Source organism: Pocillopora verrucosa, chromosome 12, assembly GCF_036669915.1.
Source record: "Pocillopora verrucosa isolate sample1 chromosome 12, ASM3666991v2, whole genome shotgun sequence".
Taxonomy (NCBI): Eukaryota; Metazoa; Cnidaria; class Anthozoa; order Scleractinia; family Pocilloporidae; genus Pocillopora; species Pocillopora verrucosa.
Genome location: NC_089323.1, coordinates 4,251,756 through 4,272,413, shown reverse-complemented (window position 1 = coordinate 4,272,413; position 20,658 = coordinate 4,251,756). Strand labels below are relative to the sequence as shown.

Genomic DNA, 20,658 nt, shown 5'->3' with positions numbered 1-20,658 from the left:
CGTAAAGCGAATGCGTTCGTTATAATTCGATTTTAAATTAAATGCGTAAATTAAGGTGTCTCAGAAGAAAATTGGTTCAGAACCGAGACAGAGGAAGAAAGTCAAGAGACGTCAAAACAAATATTTAAGCAGCGTACTCTTTCAAAATATGCATAGCCCGTGGTTTTATCCAAACTTTTTAATGATTGTATGATATCTTCAGAATGTTTAAACGCAGTAAAGACAGAAGGGGGATGTTCCAACTACCCCTACCTCTCTCTTTTACCACAGTGGGAATGCTATTCAACATGCACATGCATACCCGAAGATCAGTATACGAGTATGTATTTGATTTCATGGCGAAATATGTTTATGCTCCTTATCGCAGGTTCTATGCTACACGCCATGTTTTCAGGCAGATTGGACACAAAACCTGGCAAGGATAGATCTTACTTCATTGATCGAAACGGAAGCCATTTACATCCTGAATCAACACACAAGCTATAAGCATCAAATGTCTCTCTATGGGGAATCAGCTGAAACTAGAGCAGGCATTATTTGGCAATAAGAAAAGGGTTTCTGGTTGGTTTTCGAATAAGAAAGGTTTGATTTCTTTATAATAATAGACATTTTTATTTAAAAAATACAATAAATAACACAGGCACAGGTTAAACTCATTTATATAATTGTATAATTCTGTATATATATATATATATATATATATATATAGTAGATGATCATTCTATATTTTCAAGAAAAACTTGCCCTAAGGTTTTCATATAGTGATACATGCTGTTAAATATCACTGAAAAATACATAGCGAATATGTCAATTTCGTGAATTAAAATCATGTTATCCTAGGACTACCTAAAGATGAATTGATTTTAGTATTTCAGACAATGGTTGGCCTTCTCAACAATACTTCAATAATCAAACACAAACATCACGAAAATAGAGACCGTTCCTTACTACGGAATTCCACTCATACTTAAGCATAGAATTACATAACAAACTTCAATAAATCTGGTTGACATATTTAAGTCTTAAACGAATTTCAAGTCAAAGTCATCTAAAACTGGTTATATTTGTATTAAAATAAATCCATAACTGAAGAAAATATAAATCAGGCTGGTTTAAAATTTATCAACTTTATCAATTCATTTAAAACATAACAATGTTAATGATTTCAAGCTTACTTCACATACATAAGCTGCCCCTCTGGATGGTAGTGTTTTGTGAGTAATGCAAGATCCTACTAGCAAGATGATTAAGACGGCAAAGCATGAAAATATACCTATGAAGTGACTCCACAACAGTGTAAGACTAACATGGAATGTAGAAAGGTTTTTTCCATAAATCAAAAAGTAAATGCACGAAGCGCCTCAAGCCTGTAGTATTCTCTAAGCCACTTGAGATCCTACCGGCTAGAGGTATACGACCAAGGAACAGGAAGATATTTTTGACAAAGTGATGCTGATGTAGTGTGAGACTATATAGAATGCCAAAAAGCAAAATTCAACGAAAATTGTGTAAAAATTGGGCAAAGTCGACTATATATTCAAGCTGTACCTCTACCCGGTAGTATTTTCTAAGCCTGTGAAGATCCTACCAGCTAGAGGTACAAGACCAAATTGAAAAAAAAAATGTAAATTTACTCTTGTAAGAAGTAATTGGAAGGAGTGGAAAACTACGACTCGGAGTGCAGAAAAGTATAATGTGGAGCAAAACCTGCTAAGAATTGGGCAAGCTGTAACTAAAGCTGGTAGTATTTTTTAAAATAAAATCCTCATGTTACCCAAAGAAATAAAATTAATTACCGCAAATTCGACTTATTAGAATATCCATAATTCCAAATAAATGCAGCAAAAGAGAAAGTTCTTCCTCCGCGTTGTCTATCTATTTATTGATCTGCCTCGTGACGATCTTCTTGTAGCACTTTTTCAATGTCTTTGGTACAGTGCTAGAAATTTTAATAATAATAAAATAATGACGGGGGCTTCTATTGAACTGATTATAATCACAGTTGCCAAAGAAGTACAAATAAGTAACTTCTTAAAACGGAAAACCTGTTAAGGGTTTGATTGTTATTTTTAACCTACATGAATTATCTATTATATAACACGTAAAGGCCATGAATAACAGTCTAATAATATGCTCCAGTCATATAATAACAGACGTTATCAAGTGTCGAATCCAAAAACTTCCATTTCATTCACACGAAAGCTTTGATTTCCTGTCAGAAAAGTGCTTCCCACTGCGCACTGATATGTATTGTTGAGGGTCGTGGTGCAATTGGTAATATTTGGTGCGTTGTGGATGAGGATATCATGAGTATTGCCACCTCCAAATACTGGGCCATACCTACTGTTGCACCAGATAGAATATCCTTCCTGTTCAGCTCTTAAGCGCATTTTTGTTGGTCGCAGACCACTTGGGTTGACGAGGCTGAATAGGAACGAGTTTTGTGCTCTTCTATACCCTGAAGAACCTTGAAAATACAAATGCGATTTACACACCTTCATATCTAGTGGATTTACAACTAGGTTTACAACAAATAAAACTAAGAGTAATCTGGCAGACCGTCTTTATTTAAATTGCTTCAACGACACAGGGTTTCAAGAGTCATGTACACTCTATCGGAGATGAATTATTATTTTTTAAGCTCCAACTTCTATACTTCGATCAAGTAACTCGCCGGGATACGATCTGCGTTAAGACTCTTCAGATATTTTAACCATTAGAGACAGAGACAAGTCATTAATCGACACTAATATCTTTCGTTACAATCTTACCATCCCATTCTACTTCGGAATATCCTCCAAATATGTAATTTCGGCTCTTTATCACTGTGACTGTTGGCCCTTTGTTGTCACAACAGGAGTGAAAGTTGGAGGCAGCCCAGCCATCACGAGAAGCTCGATATAACATTTCAACACTGACGCTGTGAAGGATTGGGGAGTTCTTTAACAACTCCACCAAACTTTTGACTTGGTCTGCTGAGAGGATCTCAGACTCCTCGAAGGCGGTTTTTCTGACGGGTTTTTGTGTCAGCGCCTTTATCATTCCTTCGACTTGATAAAATTTGGCCTCAATCAGCAGTTCATGACGAATAGTCTTATCATCGGGGACGACAAGTTCTCCCGTGCGAAGATAATTCAGGATGTACCGGAAGTGAGTTCCATCTCGATCAATGAAGTAGGTTCCATCCTCGTCAGGTTTTGTGTCAGAACTTCCAGAAAACATGGCATGTAACATGCAACCTGGATGAATAAGCACACAAATTGGCGTTAGTTACATTTGATTCAAGTCGACAAACGTCGGAATTATTGAGATAAGGTAATAAATGGGTAAATTAATTATATGGAAGACTTTCCTTTTGTTTTTATCTTCATCCGTTTCTGCATTCACTTTTGATGCCCAGCCAACGTGTATGACGTTTAATTTTCCACGTGAGCGATCCATGGTGAGTGAAAGTCCATATGTATTTAAGCAAGGGATTTATGCTATGATCTGGACTTCTGGCATCGTGTCCGAACGTTCACAGTTCGTCAGTCGATTGCAATCAGACCCAATCTTTACCATCCTTCATTATCCTCGTTGCTTTTAAGTTGCCCCCTCCAACTAATCAGTTCATTTTCTTACCAAAACGACTTCAATTTTATGGTTTCGATGTATCTTAGAGCAATTATAGTTGACGCTCACAATGATTCGAAACACTGTCACGCCATAATAGTGTTTCGAATTAACTTCAAGATCCTTTAACAACTCTTATCAGCCAGTTATTCCTAGTTTATGTATTTTAACAGTAAGAAACATGGATAAGTTACCTGGATCTTTATTCATAGTCAACAAACTTGTCGAGAAAAGGTGGCCACCAACTTTAAGTTTCAGCATCTTTGAGAAGCGGACATGTTCAAGCTTGTCCGCCACCTCATCAAACGCTTTCCTTTCTTTGTGAACTTTATTCGCCTCCTGTTTCAGAATGTCGTAGACACATTTAATATGCATTTTTATTTCTTCAAAAGCTTCATCGGAGGGTAATTCGGACGCTTCTTCGAGCTCTCTTGATGAAGACATCTCGATTTACTAGAACAGCAAGACACTTTAGCGCAGCAAGAGATAGTGCCGAGCCTTTTCAGGTATGCAAAGTTAACACAAACAATTGATTCCGGGAATCATTCAATTTCCTGGAAGCAATGCACGATTTATTACTTGAGTGCATTTCTAAAAATAGGAGCATAAGCGATTAAGCGTTGCCACAAGTAGACCCTACTTTCATCACTGATGACAAGACTTCCTCAAAGTGCTTCTTGATGTTATTTCACTCTAACGATCGAAGCTCAATCAAAAATTGGACTGTTCATTAATGTTTACGCGAAAGAAAAAAAATTTCCTGGATACAATACCCTTGAAAATAGTTGAGGAGAATTTGAAATAATTTCACACAGAGAACCCAGTTACGTAGTAGTTAAGCGTTTATCGACAAGGGAAAAACTGGTCAATTTTGCGTAGGTCAATCATGAAGTAGAAACTGGTCAAAGGAGGGAATATTCTCTAAACTCGGATCTGAAATTTTCTTAGCTTCTTGCAAATAAATTATTCTTTACTAGCGCTGAGGGAAGTTACGTTACCGTGTCTTCTCAGGTATGTAAAGGTAACGTGAATAATTGATGCCGGGAATCCTTCTGGAAACGATGCAAAATTTATTACTAGAATGGTCACACAACACGCAACCTATATCATACAAAATGAAGCACTCGCGTCGACACACTTAAGAACCTGTTTTTTCCTCACAGAATAGAAGACTTCCTTAGCAGTTTCAGATCAAATTCTGCAAGTTAGCAAAAAGGGGGCTGAATTAAATAATGTAGTATTCGCATACGTCCACGCAAAAATTTCCTGAGTGGGTCCCACAGACGGACCATTTAAATATGTTTGCGTTATCAACAAGGCAAAAGTTAGTTAAGTAATTCATTAACAGACCAGTGTACTCCCTTTCTTCTCTAATTGCTACATTTTACACTGTAAAAATACTATGTAAATTAGGAACAGGCTGTGCGAAAGGCACTTATTAGCGCCGATCTAGGATGAAAATTCAACCAGCTCGGTTTTTTAATTCTTTTGTAAAATAACTATTTACAGCAAGGCTTAAGTTTTGTGCACTTTTATTCGGGGATAAACAGATTTGTTTACAATAGATTTTCTCCCTCGCATAGTCCTGAGGTGAAAAGATAAACGCATGAAAAAATGAAAAACGCATTTTTCTCGCACAGTCCAGAGGTGAGAAAACGCTTGATGGACGTTTTAAACAGGAACAGCTTGGTGTGATGTTTCTTTTCATATTCGAGATCTCCAGGTAGGACACAGCTTGGGTGCAATCGTCCCAATCTCTTCTAGCCCAAAACATGCGCTCAGTTCTCAGGAAATTACGGAAAAATCGATACTTTGAGAGAAGAGAGAATGTTTTGTTCATCAACTGACATCACAAGGTGGAAATTTTTTTCTAACAACCCTGAGTGGGGTCTAATCTAGAACTTGCAACCTCCCGAACATGCCCGTGGTCAAGCAGTCCTCCGGTTGAACCGAGATGGTCACACGAAAGAGCAAACTCCACAATTAGAACTGAAATTTTGTTAGTTTCTTGCAGATCAAATTTTCGAGCTAAGCGATTTACTGATGGAGCCACATGGAAGCATGGAGAATTCACAGGAAATCATAAACCGCGCAAGACTACCCAGCAAACGATAGAGGAAAAGGTCCCCAGCTCAGTTGTTTGAAAACAGATTAGCGTTAACCCTGGGTTAAATTTTAATCCGGTTTTCTTTATTCGTTAACTAGTTTTCCGGACGAACAAACTTGGACGTGCACTTAAATGTTTACGACGTCAAATTGAATACATCAGGACGGTACCTGGAACAAAGTTCAATACGAAGACCTTACCTAGCAAACACGTATGTACTTTCACGAGGTTTTATTCCGTAGAAGACGATAAGACTGTTCTGCTAGAAGAAAGCCTTCGAGCCCAAGCTTTTGTAGGTGAATTTTTCACCAATATGTGAAGCTTCAATTGCTTAAACAGGAGGGAGCTACATCACACTAAGTTATTTTTGCAGCTTTCAAAGTTATCGTCAAATCAAAGGACAGCTCTCAAGATTAGTTTGTTAGGGCGGAACGCGTTGAGGTGGTAAATATAAACTGATATTGGGGAACAAGGATGAATGATAATGAAGATTTTATTAAGGTTTGAAAACTAAAAAATCGAAGAATGTAGGTTAAATTTCCAAGAAGAACAAATCTTTGCAATTCTTCAGACATCACTTTCTTTCTCTCTGGCACATTACTTTGCGCCCGCGTTGTCTTTGTCAGCACGGTTGCTAGGTACGTGATGAGTTGGTCTTTTGACGTTACCGTGTGAAGAATCTGCAGTTGTTTAGGTTTGAAAGGGTTTGGTGAATAAAAGGCTCTGGGTCGGTTGTTTACACGAGGTCTAAACTTCTCCACGGTTTTACGCAATCAGCGAGCTTCGGGCTTTCGTTATAAGTGGGTCGATTTAATTAAGTAAATGTTTTCTGCTGCTATCTTTTGGCCTCTTCTCATTATTCACAATAATAAAAGTTCAGATAAAAAGTTCAGCTAAATAAAGGATTTTTTGGGACATTGTTTTGTTAAACGGCGGCTTATTCTCTTTTGTTTGTCTTCACTTATTGCATATTGACTGATATAACAATGGAATTAATTAAAATCTTTTTTTTTGGTTGCTTTTTTTTGTTTTACCTGTTTTTTTAAATACTCAAAAACAGCACCGTGTCATCCACTGCGCTACTGAGTAACAATCACCATACAATATGTTATCTGATAATGACTTGAATGATATTCCATCCGTCGCCATACAGGAAGCATATTAACTACCTTAAGTTTCTTTTTTTTTTTTCTTCTTAACATAACATAGAAACTTCTTCTTAAAGAAAAAAAAAAAAAAAGGAAAAAACAACACTTGCATAAAGGTTTCCTGGTGGTACCCAATGTAGCAATATCTCCATTCACTACTTGTGAAAATTAAAATCAATGGGTCAGCACCTGTTGAAAATGTATATTGGCCACCGTGGGAATGTTCAACAGCAGACATTTCGAGTTCGCTCTGACGAAGGGCTAATACTCGAAAGATTATCTTAAGATTCCCTCAACGGTGGCAAATTCACATCTTTAGTTCAGTTGAGAAAATCAAAACTAACCAGCTTGACGGAGTTTGGCAATTCACTGAGGTGACCGCCATGTTTTTCCTCGAAAACACAGTGACGGCGCAAAATGCTCGTTGTTTTGCAATGGAGCTATCCACTGACAACGTCCTGTGAGATTGCTTTACATGTTTTGAGAGCATTATTCCGACTGTTTTCATTTAAGAGAATATAAGAAGAAAGCAGCTTCCTCCCACCTCCCCTATACCTTTTCAATATTGTAACATTACGGTCGAAAGATTTACCTGTCGTGCATACAGAGTACCGGGGCTTTTGAAAAAGGAGGACAGGGTAATAACGAAATGAAAAGTATGGGAAAACTATCTGTTTGATGATCTTTTTAATTTAAAATATCGATGGTTTTAAGCCTCACAAACATTTGTAAATTATCAAAATTGCAGACATGTACATTTGCGCACCATCATTTATGATATAGTCGGTGGAAAAGTCTCAATAATCAAGATTTTTAAAAATTATTTTAAAAACTCAGGAATTTATCAAACTAAACGAACACACATCAAGGTATTTTCCATTACTATTTTTGCTACTATTTTGTTTTGTTTTTTCTGTTTCTCAGGTCAACAGTATTCGTGTAACAATAACTTGTGAAAGAAAATGAACGAGAAGCAGTAGTTTACAAACCATTCTCTGCTTAGTCGAAGAAAAACTCGTTTTACGTCTATAACTTATAAACTTCTATTTCACTCACCCTGAATGTGTTACTTCCTGTTAAAAACATGTCAGCATTTTGTCCTGATGGACATTGGTAAGTGAAATTCAAATATGTAGAGCAGTTGTTAGAGTTTGGTGCATTGCAAATTAAAAGGTCATTACCACTCCCATATGTTGGTCCACAGTCACTGTGACAATACATAGCATATCTTTCTTGTCCACTCTTCAAAGGCATCTTTGTTGGTGACAGACCACTCGGGTTGACAATACTGAACAGAAAGGAGTTTTGTGCTCTTTGGTATGATCCATTACCTAAACAAAAGAACAAGCCAACCAGTTAAAGTTAATGCCTACACAATCTGACAATATTAATTTTTTTGTTCTGCTATCCAATTTCTGGTCACCACTTTCTTTGAATGGAGCCTCAGTGTTGGGTAAGGAATGGTGTTGTGCAATGAGCTAAATGTACGGTCATTTGAGAGGACGTCACCACACAATTGTTCAATTTTTTTTGTCCAACCAGGTGCTCAAATTTGAAACAATTTTCCGAAATAACTTTGGAATTTTGACGACCCCTTACAAGCACTTCTTTTGAACTCGATTTCGTTTATCACATTCCCAAGGTCCCTTACTTTCCGTTTCCTAAAGCGAAAGATCCTAATTTTTGTAAATACTTAAGACAACAATACTTTAAGAAACATGGACGCCTCGCAAGGAAATCACATTATTTTTGAAGTTATATTCTGTTTTAATGAACGTCCAAGAGGGTCTCTCAATTTCTAAAGCCGGGGAATGGAGAGTCCCTTGGAAACACTGGTGTTTTACTTATGGTAGCGCGTCACGACAATTTTTAATGAATTGCAACCTTTGGAAAGCCGCGACTCAAAAGGCGTGAGTCTCGACACGCAAACATTAGTCACACTCGAAACAGCGTTGTAGATGTTTTAGCGTGCGCGGGCAAGTGTTGCGTAATATGACGTCAAACTCAGTGCCTGATTCAGAAACACAATAGCTCATTCGCTCTTTTCTTGTTCTTTACTCATTTTGATGTCCTCTGCGACCGAACAATGACAAATTAAAATGGAATCTAATTGTTGATTGCATTCATCGTCAAAATTTTGATGTGCTTCGAATCCTCAAGGTGGGAATTTATAACAAGTTAACAAATTTCCTCCGTACACTCAAATATTGGGGGACATTTATGCCTTTTCAAATACTCTGTTAGCATTAATCATTTGAGTATTTTTGTCGTAATTTTCCGACGAGAATTTGAGAAAAACTATAAGAAGAGAACTAGATCAGTGTTTAGAACTTACTATGCCAACTTTGTTCAGTATATCCTCCAAATATGTTATTTCCACTCTTGATCACTGTAACTGTTGGCCCTTTGTTATCACAACAGGAGTGAAAGTTGGAAGAATACCAACCATTTCTGGAAGCTCGGTACAACAAAAGCTCATCGCTGTTGGAAAAGCCCGGTGTATTCTTCAACCAATTCATCAAAGTCTGCCCCTGACTGGACGAGAGAATCACTGAATCCTTGAACGGTTGAAATACAGTCTGGATTGGATCTGCTGATGGCGTTGGTTCCAGCTCGTTTATCATTCCTTCGACCTGATAAAATTTGGCCTCTGCCAGCAGTTCTCTACGAATGATCTCGTCATTAGGGACGATAAGCTCCCCCGTGCGCAGATAGTTCAGGATGTAACGAAAGTGGGTTCCGTCTCGATCAATAAAGTAAGATCCATCCTCACCAGGTTTTGTGTCAAATCTGCTTGAAAACATGGCGTGTAACATGGAACCTGCGATAGGGAGCAAAAACATATTTCGCTAAGAAATCAGTTTATGTCAAATACGTGCTTGTACACTGTTTAGTGAACCATTTCTAGTTGAATCGTTAATTTGCGAGTGAATAAGTGATTCCTTTAGCCAAACCCTTTAAAAGTTAAAGTGTCACCTCCCTCACGAATCATAAAATATTCGGGCTGTTTATATTTGCCCCTTTAGCGTTTGTCTGCCCACCAAATAATCGAACACCGGCAACTTCCTTTATGGAATTTATTCAGTCAATTCCATACATGGCAAATGTACCGCAACTGGTTTCCTCTATTAATTTAGGAGCACCTTTGAATAAAAGCGGAAGACTGGTTCGTTTGCGCATGAGTGAAGCCAAACCTCTTGAAAGTGAAAGTTTCAGCTTCCATCACGGTTCTCATTTTATGTAAAATTTGTCGGACTAGTAGTTGTTCTTCATTCTTCATTTCTCTTCTTTAGTTCATCGTTACCTCCTTGCTGTTTATATTTTCGGCTACCAAACAATAGAACCACCAGCATTTGGCTTTCGTAGTTTTAAAAACCATGTTCTCGGAATACGTCTTCACAAAGATCACCGAAACTTTCCTGACCTTTCGACGTTCATTTAACAGATATCACTTTGTAATATTTTAAGTAACGGTCAAATTACCTGGATCTTTAGTCATGGTCTCTAGACTTGTCGTGAACATATGGCCGCCGACATTAAGTTTCAAAATCTTCGAGAAGTGAACATATTCAAGCTTCTTCGCCACCTCGTCAAAAGCTTCCTTCTCCTTGCGAAGCTTGTTTGTCTCCCGCTTCAGAATGTTGTGGACGTCATTAATATGCTTGTGAAGTTCCTCAAAGGTTCTATCGCTGGGTGAATCCTCTACATTCTCCGACCTAGGCGACGACGACATCTTTCTTCTGCGAGAGACAAGACAATTTAACGACGCACTAACTTGAATTCAGTTGGGAGTTACTACATCACGGGCGACGAGCGGGGATAGAAAAAACGACCCAAATACGAGTGGTCAGTGGTGAAACAACTTTCATACCTCATATATAGACAGATCATTTGTAGTATCAGGAAACAATCGTGTTGTAAAGCCGAAGTGTAAACAGTTTACTTCGCTAAATAAAATGTTAAGCAATTCAAAAGTGTTGATTGTACATATATCTTTTACTGCTTTAATAAACAATGAAGGCATCGGTGACATCCGAAAGGTACCAAGAAGAATTAAATGTACGTTTTGTAGTTGCAGAAAACAATCGTGTTGTAAAGCCGACATGTTACCAAGTTACACTTCGCTACTTAAAAAGTTAAGCAATTTTCCTCAAGCTTTAACTGGAACAATACTTTTAATGCTCTATTAACCAACGGAGGCATCGGGAAAGGCATTGGTGACACCGGGAAAGGCATCAAGAAGAATGATATTCACGTTATGTAACTTGTTGTGTGACGAAAAAAACGTATCTTGACTTGTTCAAAGCATTAATCACAGTTGGCTTCCTTTTCACTTGAATTTTGTATCCACAGCCTAAGATGAGAAATTTAAAATTTCTATCAGCTGAAGTTCTTTTACTGGTAACATTTCGGCTTTACAACACGATTGTTTTCTGCAACTACAAAACGTACATTTAATTCTTTAATTAATTAATTAAGTAGACTGTTTTATTAGTTTTGCACACAATCAGCTGTCATGCAATCTGGACCTGCAGTCAATGTTAAGAAAGTTACTAAACAATAAAGAGGTGCCATCCTTTGCTTTGCTTCCTTGAAACTTGTGGGGTATTGTGCTTGCCGTTATGTTCTTGGGAACGCCCGATTTTGGCATCTTGAATAAAACGGACAAATTCAACAAAAATCGACAAAATACACGGATAATTTAAGTAGTTTTCCGGATTTATCAATGGCACAAACTTGAACGTGCTAAATCTTTGCGATGTCGAAATGATCATCTCAGGACGATGTCTGGAACGAAGTTCCATACGAATACCTCACCTTTCACGAGGTTTTATAAGGTAGAAGATCATAATTTATTTTATTTTATTATTATTATTATTTTTTTTAACAGAAGAAAGCCTTTGAGCCAAGCTCTCTAGCTGATCGAGTTTTCATCGAGATGTGAAGCTTAAATTTCCAGAGCAGGAGGGAGCTACGTCAGACTACTAAGTTATTTTGGCAACTTTCGAAGTTATCTTTAATTCAAAGGTAAGCTCACAAGATTAGTTTGTTAGGGTAAAAAGGTTAAAATAAAATATTGAAGAACAAGGATTATTGATAGTGGAGAAGATGAAAAGGATTTAGTCAATATTACAAAATGAAAAATGTTGGCTAAATTTTCAAGAATAACAAATCTTCCAGAAACTTAAGTAACTAAGATGACAATGAATTTTACAAAAAAAAAAAAAAAGATTATTTCACCGAAGCTAGTAAGGCTTTTTAAAAATGCTCAAAAATAGCTCCGTGCCAAGAGTGTCGTCCACCGCGCTATTGCGTAACAATCAACTCGTAATCTACGAATATAAGAGACCCTCGCAACTAAGCTGCGAGGATCTCTTATATTCGTTTCTTCACAGCAGTGCACATATATGAATTTCATATATCTTAAATCGTTATTTAACACGTAAGCTGTTATTTGAAAATGAACTGAATAATATTCCATTCGCCGCCGCCACGTTGGAAGCATGTTAACTACCTTAAATTTCATTTTTTTCAATTATTATTTTTTATTTTTATTTTTATTTCTTTCTATATATTATACTTTCATATTTACTTACACTATACTTACTTCTTACACGATGCTTACACTACATTAACTTGCACTACTTACAATACTTATATTACAATACAATAACACTAGTCAAATTTAATTACAATTGATCTATTTACGTTGTTTGCATGTTAATTGTTCGAGTCACTAAAAATAATTTTGTTTGTTAATTAAAATACATAGGGTATTAATTTTCTAGAATTTAATAGATTATTAAATAAATAGGTAGCGAAAAGAAACAAATCAAAATACAAAAGTTGAGAAGAAAAAGGACACAATACAATTTTAAAAAGACGAAAAAATTTTCTATTTGTTCCTGAATTCCTTCTCCTTCTTACAAGTGACTGCAATATATTATTCTAGATTATTTTTTTCGCGCACAAGTGAGACAAAATCATCGAATTGGTACGTTATGGTATTTAAAACCTTAACATATAAGAAGTATTTACCCAAAATAATTAGATGGTTGAGGACTAAACAGCAGGTGCGACAGCGAATAATTCCAAACATAACCTCTAGTTCCGACAGCAGCAGTTTCGTATTACTAGAGATTGAGTACCACTCCTGGAATCTATTCCAAAAAGAATTTGCGTGCATGCAGTTTATAAACAAATGCCACAGGGTCTGACACTCAGAAGGACAAAAGGGACAGGAGGGCGAGGCAACTTTTTTCATTTTTGTGTAACAAGCTATTCGTTGGTAAAATTCGGTGAATGATTTTGTATTGGAACATCGTCAATTTAATTTCTCTCGTGGCTTTGAATGATAGGAGGTAGATTTTAGTCAAGTCACTTTTCTCGGCGTCAGACTCTAAAAGTTTTTTCTCAGAAGTTGGGGGAGGAAGATCTTTAAGGTTAAGCAGCATACTGTATATAGTCTTGCATGACAGTGAACAGATTGAGGTGGGAGGCATAACTGGGTCTTTGGAACCTTCTTGCAATATTTTCTTCCAATTTTGGGGAATAGAAGAAAGAATGCTATAATATTGTAAAAAGTTACATTTTACATTGAATTTATTGCAAAAAGAATTAAATGGAAGGAAATGGCCCTCACAGGAGTAAAAAAGGTCCCAGATTTGTTTTATTCCTGCTCGATAGCAATGAGGAAAGAATACCATTTTCTTATTCACAGTTAAAAATCGGTTATTCCAGATTGGCTGCGAGAGAACCTCATTTTTATTTTTAGATGTGGCCGTTACGATGTCCTGCCAGTAAAAAATGATCTGTTTGTAGAAAGCAGGAAGATGGTTGTCTAGATCAAGGAGATTATAATCATAATTACATTTAACAGTTCTGTGCCGCCAACATCGGCTAGGAGCGATTTTGGTATGTACTGCCATGGAGCATCCGAGTCAGAGCATAACCGTTTCACCCAGTTTAACTTAAGCGCTTTGTCAAAGAGAGAAAAATCCTTCATGTTCAAGCCACCAGCTGTTTTTTGCTCGATAAGGGTAGTCTTTTTGATTTTGGCGGGTTTGTGATTCCAGATAAAGTCGAACGTCATCTTGTTTACGTCTTTAAAGGGGTGTTCATGACGCTGCAGATAAAGACCAGTTTTGAAAGTGCTAACGTTTTAATTATGTTTATCCTACCAACGATGGAGAGGTCTCTTTGGAACCACATATTCAATGTTTTCTTTAAAGATCCTAATTTTTCAAGACTTTTTTTCTTTCCAGACACCTCTAGATCATATGTAAAAAATGCTTCCTAAAGAAAAAAAAAGGTAACAATAACACTTGCGTAAAGGTTTCCTGGTGATACCCAATAAAGCAATACCTCTGATTCACTAAATGTGAAAATTAAAATCAATGGGTCAGTACCTGTTGAAAATGGATATCGGCCACCGTTGAGATGTTCTCAAGCTGACGTTTTGAGTTAGCTCTGACGATGGGACAATACTCGAAAGATTATCTGGAGAATCTCTTAACGGTGACCAATTCACGTGCACATCAGGGTTTTTCTTTAAAAGCAAAATGCTCGTCGCTGCGCAATTGAACTATCCGCTGACAATGTCGAGAGATTGCTTTGCAAGTTTCGAGAGCATTATTCTGACTGCTTTTATGAAAGGGAATAGCTTCTTCCCCCCCCCCCCCTCTCCCTTTCCTGTCAAATACGGTCGAAAAGTTACCTGTGGTGCATACAGAGTGCCGGGGCTTCTGAAAAAGGGAAGAAAGACAGGGTGATAACGAAAACAAAAGTATGGGAAAGACTCTGTTTGATGGTTTTTTTTATTAACATCAATGGTTTTAAACCTTAGTTCCACAAACATTTGTGTATAAACAAAAGTGCGAACATGTACATTTGCGCAACATCATCTGCGTTATAGACAGTGGAAAGGTCTCAATAATCAAGATTTTAAAAAACTATTTAAACAATTTAGCAATTCATCAAACCAAAAGAACACACATTACGATCTTTTCCATCACTATTTTCCTTAAAGTTTGATTTTTCTTTTTTTCAAGTCAACAGTATTGGTGCAACTATGACTTGGCAAAGAAAATGAACGAGAGGCAGTAGTTTATAAACCATTTTCGCTTCAGTCGTAGGAAAAAATCTTGTTTTCCTTCTATAACCTATAAACTTCCATTTCACTCACCCTGAATGTCTCACTTCTTGTTAAAAACGTCTCGGCATTTTGTCCTGATGGACATTGGTAAGCGTTATTCAAATATGCAAAGTTATTGTTGCAGTTTGGTGTATTGAAAATACAAAGATCATGATAATTTTCACCTCCAAATGTTGGTCCATAGCCAGTATGACAATACATAGCATATCCTTCTTGTCCACTCTTCAAAGGCATCTTTGTTGGTGATAGACCACTCGGGTTGACAAGACTGAACAGAAACGAGTTTTCTGCACTTTTGTATGATCCACTACCTAAACAAAAAACAAGCTAACCAGTTAAAGTGAATGCTTACAGAATCTGACAATTTTAAAATTCCGTTGTTCTGCTATCCAATAACTAGTCACCAATTTTTTTTTTTGAATAGAGCCTTAATGTTAGGTGAGGAAAGGTCTTGTGCAATGAGCTAAATGTACCCGTCGCGCGAATGGTGGTTGCCTTTAATCTGAAAGAGCACAGACATACCAGAGGACGTCACCACAAAATTGTTTCATTTTATTTGTACAGCGAGGGGCTCAAATTTGAAACAATTTTCCGAAATAATTTTATATTGGAATCTTGACGGCCTCTTACTGGCACTAATATTGAACTCGATTTCGTTCATCACGTTTCTGCGCCCTCTGCCTTTCCGTTTTCTGAAGCAAAAGTTCCTAATTTTGGAAAGACTAAGGATAAACATTTTCAGAAACAGAGACCCTCCCTTGGAATTTACATTCGTTTTGAAGTTATATTTTCTTTTGATGAACGTCCAAGAGGGTCTCTAAATTTCTAAGGCTGAGGAGTGGAGATTCTCCTGGAAACAACGGTGTTTTAATTATAGTAGCGCGCCGCGACAATTTATAATGAATTGCGATCTTTGGAAAGGCGCGAGCCGCGACACGCGACGATTAGTCACACTCGAAACAACACACTGCAAATGTTTTAGCGTGCGCGGGTGCGTAATGTGATGTCAAATTCGGTGCCTGATTTAGAAACACAACGGGTCATTTGCCATTATCCTGTTCCTATCTCATTTTGATGTCCTCTGCGACGGAACAGACAGAATAAAATGGAGTCCAATTGTTGATAGTATTTATTGTCCAATCTTTAATCTACTTCAAATCCTCAAGGTGGGAGTTTATAACAAATTAACATTCTTTTCCTGAACACTCAAACGTTGGGGGACATTTATGCCTTTTCAAATACTCCGTTAGCATTATAATTATTTAAGCATCCTTGTCGTAACCATCCGACAATAATTTGAGAACAACTGAAAGAAAAGAAGTAGGTTAGTGTTTAGAACTTACTTTCCCAACTTTGTTCAGTAAATCCTCCAAATATATTATCTCCACTCTCGATCACTGTAACTGTTGGCCCTTTGTTATCACAACAGGAGTGAAAGTTGTTAGAATACCAACCATCTCTAGAAGCTTGGTACAACAAAAGCTCATCGCTGTTGGAAACGCCTGGTGTGTTCTCCAACCAATTCATCAAAGTCTGCCTCTGATTGGACGAGAGAATCACTGAATCCTTGAACGGTTGAATCACAGTCTGGATTGGATCTTCTAATGGCGTTGGTTGCAGCTCGTTTATCATTCCTTCGAACTGGTAAAATTTGGCCTCAGCCAGCAGTTCTCTGCGAATGATCTCGTCATTAGGGACGATAAGCTCCCCCGTGCGCAAATAATTCAGGATGTACCGAAAGTGGGTTCCATCTCGATCAATGAAGTAAGATCCATCCTCGTCAGGTTTTGTGTCAAATCTGCCAGAAAACATGGCGTGTAACATGGAACCTGCGATAAGGAGCAAAAACATATTTCGCCGAGAAATCAGCTTATGTCAAATACCGTTTATTTTGCTGCTAGGCAAAGTGCGAGGGTTTCGTATATTTTAAAGAAGGAGGAATTTTTAGCCGTGTGCTTAAATCAAGTGTTGTTACTAACTGCGATAGTGGGCTTCCACGACTATAATAGATCATCCGTGCCTTCACCAATGCAAAATCGGTAAGAGTAATGCTGATAGGATTTACTTCAGGATACATTATGTACTGTACTTTCTCATTACTAACATGATTTCTCTCAAATTACATCGAGAATGGAAAGTCTGCAATCACTATGACGTGAAGCCGTTTAGATCCTAAATACATGTATTTTAAATCTTGATCTAATGAAAATGTACAATCAAGAGAACGATGCTGTTCTGTTCCTCTTACATTTTATGATTAAATGTTGCTTATTTGTTTTGGTTTTTTTAATTTTAATTTTTTTTAAGTTACCTATTTGATCTTTAGTCACTATCTCTATGCAGCTTATCAACAGTATATCTGGTAGATCTATGGAAATCTTGGAAGAGGAGAATTAGGTGATTTCATCCTAAGTCATTACAACTATGCAAGGAGTTTGCGAAAGGAGATGGGAATCATACTGGTTTTAATCCTTTGACTCTAAGCTAAGAGAAGCTAGCATCTAATTTCTTCTTAGAAAATCATCCCTGAATAAAGGATTTCGAACAAAGAAGTCGCCGTCAAACTAAAATTTGCCACACGTGATGTTAAAAACGAAGTTTCCTTTCTTTACGCAAGGACCAGCCTTTATACAAAGATATTAACAATTGCCTGGAACAGTAATTTTTGTTGGTTATCTGCCTATTTCTGGAAATTCAGTGCAGTGTAACTAATCAGGGGGTCTATAGCATTTTAACAGCTTCTTCGGGCAGGCGTCTTTTTGCCTTTTCCCCGTTCCCTACCCCCATCGTACACCTCAAATCCAAATAAAAAAAACTTAAATTAGCTGGTTGTATTGTTTTTTTTTACTTGTCATGTCGGTAAGTTACAAGCATAAAATATGCTCTATCTTAATTTAATCATCTCAGACTAACTTATTAATGTTATGCCAAAATGTAAGCCCTGATAGAAAGATGCGACTAGAATATCCAGGATATGCAGTTTTTTTTACCCTGTTGCATTTTTGTACCCAATTGGTTACTCTTGAGATTAGTTCTCGTATCTGTCAAATATAAACTTTAAAAAATTTAATCTAGACAATCTTTTAAAATAATCACACTCTGCTTTTACCGCCGATGACACCTTATTTGAAACTTACTTGGTATAACATTATCCACTGAATGAAACTAGTGGACAGCGTAGATTGTTCATTGCATCAGTGCCGAATCCAATTTAAAAAAATAATTAACTAGGAAAGCTTGCAGTTAAAGATACATCAGTCACATTGAGACATCAACAAATACACGGAGTTAAATATAAACCTAGTTCGTTTCAGCTCATTTCCAAAACTTGTTGTAAGCGAAAAGACACCACTTTCCGTTGAAAGTATTCACTCATGATGGCTGACGATCTTTCGTATATTTATTTGTTATTTGCATCCTCCGTCTTGTTTTTCAAATCTGGTTATTTCTGACAGCGAATGCGCTCTCTCGGCGTTAGTAGCTCTTGGCGTAGATTACTCATTTCACCTTCTTAGTCATTGTTTTCTTCCACACTTTTGGCTCGTTTTGGCTTGAAACGATACCATTTAAGAACTGTCGTGACCACGATCGAAAGGTAAACCGTCGACATAGGCGGGGGTAATGAAAAGTTGGACGATTTGTGGTCATATCTAAGCTAATTACCTATTCAAAATGGCGGTGCACTTTGGCGACTTTTAAGTGGGTTTTCATTAAGATCAGAGCAACTTTGGAAACTGAAAAAACGGTAGCTAACTCGGCTTAGTGTAAAATATTTATTGGTGGCTACAAAAGATATGCAATTTTTTGAGTGACCTTGTCCTTTAAAGCAATTATAGTTGACCCTCATTGTGATTCCAAACAATGTGACACCATGCATAACAATATTTCGAATTAATTTCAAGATCCTTTAACAGCTCTTATTAGTCAGTGATTCTTACTGTATGTATTTTTAAATGTAAGAAACATGACCTAAGTTACCTGGATCTTTATTCACGGTCGACAAACTCGTCGAGAAAAGGTGGCCGCCAACATTAAGTTTCAGCATCTTCGAGAAGTGGACATGCTCAAGCTTGTTCGCCACGTCATCAAACACTTCTCTTTCCTTGTAAACTTTGTTCGCCTCCTGTTTCAGAATGTCGTAAACACCTATAATGTACTTGTTCACTTCTTCGAAAGCTTCATCGGAGGGTAATTCGGACACTTCTTCGAGCTCTCTCGGTGAAGACATCTTGATTAACTAGAACAGCAAGACACCTTAGCGCAGCACAAAGTGATATTACCGAGCCTTTTCAGGCATGCAAAGTTAACATGAGCAGTCGATTCCGGGATTTATTCAATTTCTCGGAAGCAATGTATAATTGAGTGGTCACACGCATGTCTAAAAATAGGAGCATGCGCGATTAAGTGTTGCCACAAGGAGACCCTACTTTCATCACTGATTACAAGACGTCCTTAAAATGCTTCTTGATGCTGTTTCACTCTTGGTTCTGGTAAATTGCGTACAAATTTTTCATTCTTACGATCGAAGTTGAATCAAAACTTGGACTGTTCATAAGCATTTACGCGAAAAAAATCTCCAGGATACAATCCCCTTGAAAATAGTTCATAAAAACTTGCACAGGAGTTGAAATAGTTTTACTCAGAGAACCCGGCCAGTTACACATTAGTTTAGAGTTTATCGACACGGAAAAAATTAGTTAATTTTGCGTAGCTCAGTCATAAAGCAGAATGTTATGTTGCTCTTCTTTTTTAATGACAGCATTTCAATTCAGTTTAGAAATAATACGCAAGATTGTTCGAAAGGCTCCTTATTGCGCTACAGGATTAAAATCTAGCCGGCTCGGTCTTGAATTATTTCATAAAACAAGTACAATGAGGCTAACATATGTTGCTGGCTTATATTTAGGGATTAGAGGCGTAAAAACTCACACGTTTATCTCAAAGCACACAGAACAGAACTCAGGAGAGTAAATCACACCACAGGTGAATAATTATTAGATGCCCATTCTTGTATATAGTGGCTTTGGTACTAGTAATATGCTAACCGCTGGCCGAAATCTAGGCAGTATCACGACAGGGATAGACAGATTTGTCTTGACATATAGTCTTTGCCCTTTGCCCACTCGCACAGTGCCAAGACTGTTAAGAGAAAAAAAAACGCATGATCAACATTTTGAACGTGGACAGCCCAATTGCCATGCGTTACGCTTGTTTTTGTTTTTGTTTTTTTTTCTATATTTTTTTATTTAGAGAGCAGCTTCGGGCAAGACGCACCTGGTGTACAAAAATCCCAACTTCTTGTCCCCTAAATTTTTGTTCCATACGCAGAGAATGACAGACGGTTAGCGCTATTCCTTTGATTGTTTAACGAACCTAGGTATGGTCCGGTCTGAGCCTCGAATTAACCCCCGACTATCTGCCAGTTTCACAGTTCAGCGGTCTCCCAGCTGTACCGAGCTGGTCAAAGGAGGGAACATTCTCCAACTCAGATCTGAAATTTTCTTAGCTTCTTGCAAATAAATTGTTCTAATCAGGCGATAAACTGATAGAGTCCCAAGTGAGCCTGGTAGATTCATTACCGGCACTGCACGTGTGTGACACACCCAGCTGGCAATGCATAAAAAAAAATTCAGAGA

The 20,658-nt window shown here is 37.4% G+C and overlaps 4 protein-coding genes across 4 annotated transcripts in view; 1 reads left to right on the top strand and 3 right to left on the bottom strand.

Annotated features, from left to right (window-relative positions):
* The window catches only part of LOC131793486 (glycine dehydrogenase (decarboxylating), mitochondrial), a 202,057-nt gene that overhangs the window by 51,647 nt on the left and 129,752 nt on the right, over nucleotides 1–20,658 (top strand). The gene's annotated exons all lie outside the window — the stretch shown is intronic.
* Nucleotides 2,145–4,056, bottom strand: LOC136277253 (uncharacterized). The gene is made up of 3 exons (XM_066159017.1): nucleotides 3,807–4,056; nucleotides 2,772–3,239; nucleotides 2,145–2,467 (listed from the first exon to the last, which is right to left on the bottom strand). Exons 1-3 carry the CDS (start codon nucleotides 4,054–4,056, stop codon nucleotides 2,160–2,162), a joined length of 1,026 nt encoding a protein of 341 aa, XP_066015114.1. The 3' UTR covers nucleotides 2,145–2,159.
* Nucleotides 7,664–10,660, bottom strand: LOC131793475 (uncharacterized). Its single transcript, XM_066159016.1, has 3 exons — nucleotides 10,351–10,660; nucleotides 9,203–9,688; nucleotides 7,664–8,198 (listed from the first exon to the last, which is right to left on the bottom strand). Exons 1-3 carry the CDS (start codon nucleotides 10,598–10,600, stop codon nucleotides 7,894–7,896), a joined length of 1,041 nt encoding a protein of 346 aa, XP_066015113.1. The 5' UTR covers nucleotides 10,601–10,660; the 3' UTR covers nucleotides 7,664–7,893.
* On the bottom strand, nucleotides 14,771–20,339 carry LOC131780737 (uncharacterized). The gene is made up of 3 exons (XM_066159015.1): nucleotides 19,001–20,339; nucleotides 16,366–16,851; nucleotides 14,771–15,333 (listed from the first exon to the last, which is right to left on the bottom strand). The coding sequence occupies exons 1-3, from the start codon at nucleotides 19,248–19,250 to the stop codon at nucleotides 15,023–15,025; spliced, it is 1,047 nt and encodes a 348-aa protein (XP_066015112.1). The 5' UTR covers nucleotides 19,251–20,339; the 3' UTR covers nucleotides 14,771–15,022.

Excerpts from the sequence above, each read along its gene's own strand:
- LOC136277253 (XM_066159017.1), bottom strand. The coding sequence starts at position 4,056 with ATGTCTTCATCAAGAGAGCTCGAAGAAGCGTCCGAATTACCCTCCGAT. Across the intron at positions 3,240-3,806 it reads GACTATGAATAAAGATCCAG|GTTGCATGTTACATGCCATG; the intron begins GTAACTTATCCA and ends TTATTCATCCAG. Across the intron at positions 2,468-2,771 it reads TTCCGAAGTAGAATGGGATG|GTTCTTCAGGGTATAGAAGA; the intron begins GTAAGATTGTAA and ends TGTATTTTCAAG.
- LOC131793475 (XM_066159016.1), bottom strand. The coding sequence starts at position 10,600 with ATGTCGTCGTCGCCTAGGTCGGAGAATGTAGAGGATTCACCCAGCGAT. Across the intron at positions 9,689-10,350 it reads GACCATGACTAAAGATCCAG|GTTCCATGTTACACGCCATG; the intron begins GTAATTTGACCG and ends TCCCTATCGCAG. Across the intron at positions 8,199-9,202 it reads TACTGAACAAAGTTGGCATA|GTAATGGATCATACCAAAGA; the intron begins GTAAGTTCTAAA and ends TCTTTTGTTTAG.
- LOC131780737 (XM_066159015.1), bottom strand. The coding sequence starts at position 19,250 with ATGTCTTCACCGAGAGAGCTCGAAGAAGTGTCCGAATTACCCTCCGAT. Across the intron at positions 16,852-19,000 it reads GACCGTGAATAAAGATCCAG|GTTCCATGTTACACGCCATG; the intron begins GTAACTTAGGTC and ends TCCTTATCGCAG. Across the intron at positions 15,334-16,365 it reads TACTGAACAAAGTTGGGAAA|GTAGTGGATCATACAAAAGT; the intron begins GTAAGTTCTAAA and ends TTTTTTGTTTAG.